The sequence below is a fragment of the Procambarus clarkii genome, chromosome 80 (genome assembly GCF_040958095.1).
Source record: "Procambarus clarkii isolate CNS0578487 chromosome 80, FALCON_Pclarkii_2.0, whole genome shotgun sequence".
NCBI lineage: Eukaryota > Metazoa > Arthropoda > Malacostraca > Decapoda > Cambaridae > Procambarus > Procambarus clarkii.
This window is the reverse complement of record NC_091229.1, coordinates 25,690,452-25,699,833: the sequence shown is the minus strand read 5'-3', so window position 1 is coordinate 25,699,833 and position 9,382 is coordinate 25,690,452. Positions and strand designations below refer to the sequence as shown.

Genomic DNA, 9,382 nt, shown 5'->3' with positions numbered 1-9,382 from the left:
CTCCTATTGCCCAAGAGCCTCTTAACAGCTAAGAGCCTCCTAATGGCCAAGAGCCTCTTAACAGCCAAGAGCCTCCTAATGCCCAAGAGCCTCTTAATGCCCAAGAGCCTCCTAATGCCCAAGAGCCTCCTAATGCCCAAGAGCCTCCTAATGCCCAAGAGCCTCCTAATGCCCAAGAGCCTCCTAATGCCCAAGAGCCTCCTAATGCCCAAGAGCCTCCTAATGGCCAAGAGCCTCTTAACAGCCAAGAGCCTCTTAACAGCCAAGAGCCTCTTAACAGCCAAGAGCCTCCTAATGCCCAAGAGCCTCTTAATGCCCAAGAGCCTCCTAATGCCCAAGAGCCTCCTAATGCCCAAGAGCCTCCTAATGCCCAAGAGCCTCCTAATGGCCAAGAGCCTCTTAACAGCCAAGAGCCTCTTAACAGCCAAGAGCTTCCTAATGCCCAAGAGCCTCCTAATACCCAAGAGCCTCTTAATGCCCAAGAGCCTCCTAATGGCCAAGAGCCTTTTTGCTATGGTTGCCAATTTGTGGATGGCCAGGTTAGGTTAGGTTAGGTTAGGTTAGGTTAGGTTAGGTTAGGTTGTGCCCTGGCCTCACACATGGCAGTAAGGTCACCACTCTCTCTCCCAAGTGTTGATGACTGATATAGTGACCAGTATCTGTCAATACTGATATACTGACCATTATCTGTCAATACTGATATACTGACCATTATCTGTCAATACTGATATACTGACCAGTATCTGTCAATACTGATATACTGACCATTATCTGTCAATACTGATTTAGTGACCAGTATCTGTCAATACTGATATTGTGACCAGTATCTGTCAATACTGATATAGTGACCAGTATCTGTCAATACTGATATAGTGACCAGTATATGTCAATACTGATATAGTGACCAGTATCTGTCAATACTGATATAGTGACCAGTATCTGTCAATACTGATATAGTGACCAGTATCTGTCAATACTGATATACTGACCAGTATCTGTCAATACTGATATAGTGACCAGTATATGTCAATACTGATATACTGACCAGTATCTGTCAATACTGATATAGTGACCAGTATCTGTCAATACTGATATAGTGACCAGTATCTGTCAATACTGATATACTGACCAGTATCTGTCAATACTGATATACTGACCAGTATATCTGTCAATACTGATATACTGACCAGTATATGTCAATACTGATATAGTGACCAGTATATGTCAATACTGATATACTGACCAGTATCTGTCAATACTGATATAGTGACCAGTATCTGTCAATACTGATATAGTGACCAGTATCTGTCAATACTGATATAGTGACCAGTATCTGTCAATACTGATATAGTGACCAGTATCTGTCAATACTGATATAGTGACCAGTATCTGTCAATACTGATATAGTGACCAGTATATGTCAATACTGATATACTGACCAGTATCTGTCAATACTGATATACTGACCAGTATCTGTCAATACTGATATAGTGACCAGTATCTGTCAATACTGATATAGTGACCAGTATCTGTCAATACTGATATAGTGACCAGTATCTGTCAATACTGATATAGTGACCAGTATATGTCAATACTGATATACTGACCAGTATCTGTCAATACTGATATAGTGACCAGTATCTGTCAATACTGATATAGTGACCAGTATCTGTCAATACTGATATACTGACCAGTATCTGTCAATACTGATATACTGACCAGTATATCTGTCAATACTGATATACTGACCAGTATATGTCAATACTGATATAGTGACCAGTATATGTCAATACTGATATACTGACCAGTATCTGTCAATACTGATATACTGACCATTATCTGTCAATACTGATATACTGACCAGTATCTGTCAATACTGATATACTGACCAGTATATGTCAATACTGATATAGTGACCAGTATATGTCAATACTGATATACTGACCAGTATCTGTCAATACTGATATAGTGACCAGTATCTGTCAATACTGATATAGTGACCAGTATCTGTCAATACTGATATAGTGACCAGTATATGTCAATACTGATATACTGACCAGTATCTGTCAATACTGATATAGTGACCAGTATATGTCAATACTGATATACTGACCAGTATATGTCAATACTGATATACTGACCAGTATATGTCAATACTGATATACTGACCAGTATCTGTCAATACTGATATACTGACCATTATCTGTCAATACTGATATACTGACCAGTATCTGTCAATACTGATATACTGACCAGTATATGTCAATACTGATATACTTACCAGTATCTGTCAATACTGATATAGTGACCAGTATCTGTCAATACTGATATACTGACCAGTATCTGTCAATACTGATATAGTGACCAGTATATGTCAATACTGATATACTGACCAGTATATGTCAATACTGATATACTGACCAGTATATCGGTCAATACTGATATACCCGCAAGCCCGCTATAGTCTTGACCGCCGCGGGTCAAGACTGAAAAAAAAAGTCTTGTGTCACAGTTCTTCACCTTGTATAGAGTTGTGTTGAATGGTACGGGGCAGGTCTGGCTTCATGCAGGTCGGCGTTCAATCCCCGACCGTCCACATATCTGGCATTGAATCTAGGACAGGAGTTCAAAGTTCAGTGCCATACTGTCTAATTATGAACATGTGACTCTCCATCGTCTGCTTGTGAGGTAGTTGCTGTAAATAATGATTAATTACCCTTGTAGCAGTCGGCATTTCCTCTTGTTATGTAAGGATTAGAGTCTTCAGGATTGAGAAATAAATAGTTGAGGTTGGCATTCCGCATCAAGAAGGGGGCCAAGCTCAGTGACCCGTGGCACACTGGCACTTATTGAGTGACTGCCAGGCTCTCTCTCTCTCTCTCTCTCTCTCTCTCTCTCTCTCTCTCTCTCTCTCTCTCTCTCTCTCTCTCTCTCTCTCTCTCTCTCTCTCTCTCTCTCTCTCTCTCTCTCTCTCTCTCTCTCTCTCTCTCTCTCTCTCTCTCTCTCTCTCTCTCTCTCTCTCTCTGTCTCTCTCTCTGTCTCTCTCTCTCTCTCTCTCTCTCTCTCTCTCTCTCTCTCTCTCTCTCTCTCTCTCTCTCTCTCTCTCTCTCTCTCTCTCTCTCTCCTGCAGAAGGAAAACCTCCTCACCAGTTTAGCCTTGCTGGAGTTCCCAGGACTCGGGGGAAAGGAAAGAGATATCCTAAGGCCACGACGTCGCCAGAAGGGCGGGAATCCCCTTTGCTGACGTGGAGGAAATTGGGATCGTCGCCCACTTGGGTTCAGGCGTCTGGGCAGGAAGTGCCATTCACCACAAACTGGTTGTATGTGCGTACTCTGGTTCGAGGCGTGTGGTTGTGTACAACCACCCCCTCCCTGGCCCCTCTGCCAGCCACACTAGATTAATCAACCAATTACTCCATGGGATAACTGGGATCTATCAGTGGATTTTGTAAAGGCGCCCAAGAAAGATAGTGTGCACACTACATTATTAAAACAGTTAACACTGAAAAGCATCACTGAAAGTACTCAGAGTATGGGTAACGATGTGTATCAGTGCTATACCGACGGCTCTGTAGAAGAAGGTGGACGATGTACCGGATGTGCATGTAACATATTTGAACAATCTTCTCTCGTACATACAGCAATGAAGCGCGTCAATGACTGGGCAAGTACAACTCAAACTGAACTTGCAGGCATATACCTTGCCACTGAGTTTTTAAAAGACAAAGGCAGTGGACTTATATACTGTGACTCGCAGAGTGCACTCCTGGCACTGAACGCACATAGTAGTGACACCCAGAAAATAGTCAGTGGTATTCGAATGAATGTTTTAGCTGCTAAAGAAAACAGATTTGAGATTAAATTCCTATGGATACCATCACATGTTGGCATCTCAAGGCATGACACTGTTGATATGCTTGCTAAGTCAGCCTGCAGAAAACCAGTGGTAGAAATTGATATGGGTGTTTCATTAGCAATGACAAAGCGAATATTTTAAACAAATATCTAATGAAGATCTCACCGACCTAACAAATTCCCAAAGACCTGAAAGTTGTAGCATTAAATATTATGATAGATATCGTGAGGAGACATTCACATATGGGACAAGAACCCGGCAATGTGATGTTATAGTGGCCAGAATACGCCTGGGATATAGACGTATCTGGCAGCTTTCTCAAAACCCAAATGTCGAGTACACAATGTGTCAACTTTGTGAAAGAGAAAACATGCACTCTCTTGAACATTATATTGTAGAATGTCCCATACTGACTGACTTTCGCCCTCCTGGGCTGAGGTATGCTGAACTCTGTAGTTACTATATGAGTACTGGAACACTTGATGATATATTGGACTTGTATCCAAGATTGACCATGTAATGTATCAATTATACAATGTATGTATGTGATGTAACTATATAACCTGAGCTTGTAAAAGCACCTTCATCATCTTCAGTGATTAAGTGGTTAATTGCACACTAGTTTCTCTATCAGCTATCTCACCCTGTCAGAGTAAAAGAGATAAATGTATGTGAATGCATGTGTGTGTGTGTATATGTATATGTACGTATATGTGTGTGTGTGTGTGTGTGTGTGTGTGTGTGTGTGTGTGTGTGTGTGTGTGTGTGTGTGTGTGTGTGTGTATGTATATGTATGTGTATAAAGTATATATGGAAGCTGATCAGAATACATTTCACCTTTGTAAATGCACATTAATGTCACTATGTAAATGACACATCGAACACTTTATGTAGGGCATATGTAAATCTGTGTATCTATGTACTTACGTATGTAGGTTAGCTTAGCATTTTAAAAGCACCGAATCACCTTCTGTGGTTGAGTGTTCAATAAACCCTTGAACTATATGTTTAACACTTCTCTAACCCTGTCCATGGAGGACAGAAGAAAATGTATATATGCTGGTTAGCATTGTAAATGTCTGGCCACGTCTGTGGTAGAAAATAATAATAATAATAATAAAAAACTGGTCCCCTCTGCCAGCCACACCTGGTCCCCTCTGCCAGCCTCACCTGCTCCCCTCTGCCAGCCTCACCTGCTCCCCTCTGCCAGCCACACCTGCTCCCCTCTGCCAGCCACACCTGGTCCCCTCTGCCAGCCTCACCTGGTCCCCTCTGCCAGCCTCACCTGGTCCCCTCTGCCAGCCACACCTGCTCCCCTCTGCCAGCCACACCTGCTCCCCTCTGCCAGCCACACCTGCTCCCCTCTGCCAGCCTCACCTGGTCCCCTCTGCCAGCCACACCTGCTCCCCTCTGCCAGCCACACCTGCTCCCCTCTGCCAGCCTCACCTGGTCCCCTCTGCCAGCCACACCTGCTCCCCTCTGCCAGCCACACCTGCTCCCCTCTGCCAGCCTCACCTGGTCCCCTCTGCCAGCCACACCTGCTCCCCTCTGCCAGCCACACCTGCTCCCCTCTGCCAGCCTCACCTGGTCCCCTCTGCCAGCCACACCTGCTCCCCTCTGCCAGCCACACCTGCTCCCCTCTGCCAGCCACACCTGCTCCCCTCTGCCAGTCACACCTGGTCCCCTCTGCCAGCCACACCTGCTCCCCTCTGCCAGTCACACCTGCTCCCCTCTGCCAGTCACACCTGCTCCCCTCTGCCAGCCACACCTGCTCCCCTCTGCCAGTCACACCTGGTCCCCTCTGCCAGCCACACCTGCTCCCCTCTGCCAGTCACACCTGCTCCCCTCTGCCAGTCACACCTGCTCCCCTCTGCCAGTCACACCTGCTCCCCTCTGCCAGTCACACCTGGTCCCCTCTGCCAGCCACACCTGCTCCCCTCTGCTAGTCACACCTGCTCCCCTCTGCCAGTCACACCTGGTCCCCTCTGCCAGTCACACCTGGCCCCCCTCCTCCAGCCACACCTGCTCCCCTCTGCCAGCCACACCTGGTCCCCTCTGCCAGCCACACCTGCCCCCCTTCTCCAGCCACACCTGCTCCCCTCTGCCAGCCACACCTGCCCCCCTTCTCCAGCCACACCTGCTCCCCTCTGCCAACCACACCTGCTCCCCTCTGCCAGTCACACCTGGTCCCCTCTGCCAGTCACACCTGGCCCCCCTCCTCCAGCCACACCTGCTCCCCTCTGCCAGCCACACCTGCCCCCCTCCTCCAGCCACACCTGCTCCCCTCTGCCAGCCACACCTGCTCTCCTCTGCCAGTCACACCTGGTCCCTCTGCCAGTCACACCTGGTCCCCTCTGCCAGCCACACCTGGTCCCTCTGCCAGTCACACCTGGTCCCCTCTGCCAGTCACACCTGGTCCCCTCTGCCAGCCACACCTGGTCCCCTCTGCCAGTCACACCTGGTCCCCTCTGCCAGCCACACCTGGTCCCCTCTGCCAGTCACACCTGGTCCCTATGCCAGTCACACCTGGTCCCCTCCACCAGCCACACCTGCCCCCCTCCACCAGCCACACCTGCCCCCCCTCCACCAGCCACACCTGCCCCCCTCCACCAACCACACCTGCCCCCCTCCACCAGCCACACCTGCCCCCCCTCCACCAGCCACACCTGCCCCCCTCCACCAACCACACCTGCCCCCCTCCACCAGCCACACCTGCCCCCCCTCCACCAGCCACACCTGCCCCCCCTCCACCAGCCACACCTGCCCCCCTCCACCAGCCACACCTGCCCCCCTCCACCAGCCACACCTGCCCCCCTCCACCAGCCACACCTGCCCCCCCTCCACCAGCCACACCTGGCCTGGGGTGACAGGTGTGGAGGGCATCAAGGCAGCGTCTGGGAGCGGCCGAGGGACATATATGGACGCTCCATTAGCAAATCCTCATATAATGTTTTTTTGTTTTTTTTTATAGTTTCTTTGAGAGCAATAATAGTTCTTAAAGTGCGTTTAGTGTGTGTCTGTCTGTTTACTATGGTGCCTGCAGGCTCCAGCTCCTGGGCCCCGCCTTGGTAACCATCGGTTGACTAAGCTAACGGCCTCCCGACCTAATTTTCTCATAATATAGTATAAGTGTGTACTATATATATATATATATATATATAGTACATACTATATATCTTGTACTATATCTTGTACTATACAAGTGCTATACTACCACTACGATTATTTACGTTAGGTTTTTAGGTTACATTTTTGGTGGACTGTATAGAATAGTACAAAGCTCTACTATCTAATGGCTTAGTACGTCAATCTTTGTACTATGGTGTACGTAGTTACAAAAGCTATTATCTAAGCAGCAGGATGGGTTCTTTTATTCGCAGGTAAACAGAGGCATCAGGTGAGAAAGACTGATATCTGCCTCGGCCGTGTGTGTGTGTGTGTGTACTCACCTAGTTGTGCTTCCTGTGGCTCAGCTTCGGCTCTTTGGTCCCGCCTCTCATTCGTCAATCAACTGGTGTACAGGTTCCTGAGCCTATTAGTCTCGATCTCATGTACATTTGAAACTGTGTATGTGTACTTGTGACTGTATATGTGTACTTGTGACTGTGTATGTGTACTTGTGACTGTGTATGTGTACTTGTGACTGTATATGTGTACTTGTGACTGTATATGTGTACTTGTGACTGTGTATGTGTACTTGTGACTGTGTGTGTGTACTTGTGACTGTATATGTGTACTTGTGACTGTATATGTGCACTTGTGACTGTATATGTGTACTTGTGACTGTGTATGTGTACTTGTGACTGTATATGTGTGCTTGTGACTGTATATGTGTACTTGTGACTGTGTATGTGTACTTGTGACTGTATATGTGTACTTGTGACTGTATATGTGTACTTGTGACTGTATATGTGTACTTGTGACTGTATATGTGTACTTGTGACTGTATATGTGTGCTTGTGACTGTATATGTGTACTTGTGACTGTGTATGTGTACTTGTGACTGTATATGTGTGCTTGTGACTGTATATGTGTACTTGTGACTGTATATGTGTACTTGTGACTGTGTGTGTGTACTTGTGACTGTGTATGTGTACTTGTGACTGTGTATGTGTACTTGTGACTGTGTATGGAGTTTTGCATACTTCAGTTTCTCCACTACATCACTGCCTAACTACTCAACCACAGCTGGCTAACTCGCTCGCTAACTGAGGCTGGCTAACATCAGAACGGCGTTTAGGAACCTGTGTAAGGAATCATTCAGAATCTTGTACACCACATATGTAAGACCAATCCTGGAGTATGCGGCCCCAGCATGGAGCCCGTACCTTGTCAAGCACAAGACGAAGCTGGAAAAAGTCCAAAGGTATGCCACTAGACTAGTCTCAGAACTAAGAGGCATGAGTTACGAGGAAAGGCTGCGGGAAATGCACCTTACGACACTGGAAGACACGAGAATATGGGGAGACATGATCACTACCTACAAAAATCTTTGAGGAATTGACAGGGTAGATAAGGATAAACTATTCAACACTGGTGGTATACGAACAAGGGGACACAGGTGGAAACTGAGTATCCAAATGAGCCACAGGGACGTTAGAAATAACTTTTTCAGTGTCAGAGTAGTTAACAAATGGAATGCATTAGGCAGTGATGTGGTGGAGGCTGACTTCATACACAGTTTCAAATGTAGATATGATAGAGCCCAGTAGGCTCAGGAACCTGTACACCAGTAGATTAACAGTTGAGAGGCGGGACCAAAGAGCCAGAGCTCAACCCCCGCAAGCACAACTAGGGGGTACCCACACAAGGACGCGCCTACATAACTATTCTCCACGCCAAGCTAAACATACACATTTAACGCTCACTTCTTATAACGGCACTTATATTAATGTGTTTCCCTGTTGTGGTTTGTGAGAGTAGCGGGAAGTGGAGAGAGAGAGAGAGAGAGAGAGAGAGAGAGAGAGAGAGAGAGAGAGAGAGAGAGAGAGAGAGAGAGAGAGAGAGAGAGAGAGAGAGAGAGAGAGAGAGAGAGAGAGAGAGAGAGAGAGAGAGAGAGAGAGAGAGAGAGAGAGAGAGAGAGAGAGAGAGAGAGAGAGAGAGAGAGAGAGAGAGAGAGAGAGAGAGACAGAGAGAGAGAGAGACAGAGAGACAGACAGAGAGAGAGAGAGAGAGAGAGAGAGAGAGAGAGAGAGAGAGAGAGAGAGAGAGAGAGAGAGAGAGAGAGAGAGAGAGAGAGGGAGACAGAGAGAGGGAGACAGAGACAGGGAGACAGAGATAAAGAGAGATTAGTAGCCATCATTAGAGCTCCATCTTAGAGCTAATATAAAGGACTGCCGTCAACAACGGACTCTTAAAGAGTAGTTCTCAATAGAGCAGAACACGAAAGCCTCTTAATTGGTGCCTGTCATACGTTAGAGTGGAGCTTGGCCCTCTGCTGTGCTGTGGCCCTCTGCTGTGCTGTGGCCCTCTGCATTCCTCTGCTGTGGCTCTCTGCTGTGCTGTGGCCATCTGCATTCCTCTGCT

General features: G+C 47.1%; 1 protein-coding gene across 1 annotated transcript in view; it reads left to right on the top strand.

The window, feature by feature from the left end:
* Positions 1 to 9,382, top strand: part of LOC138357947 (uncharacterized) — a 61,258-nt gene that overhangs the window by 2,339 nt on the left and 49,537 nt on the right. Inside the window, exon 2 of the mRNA XM_069315129.1 lies at positions 65 to 539. Within this exon, the coding sequence (XP_069171230.1) occupies positions 65 to 539 (475 nt within the window). The remainder of the gene's footprint in view (positions 1 to 64; positions 540 to 9,382) is intronic.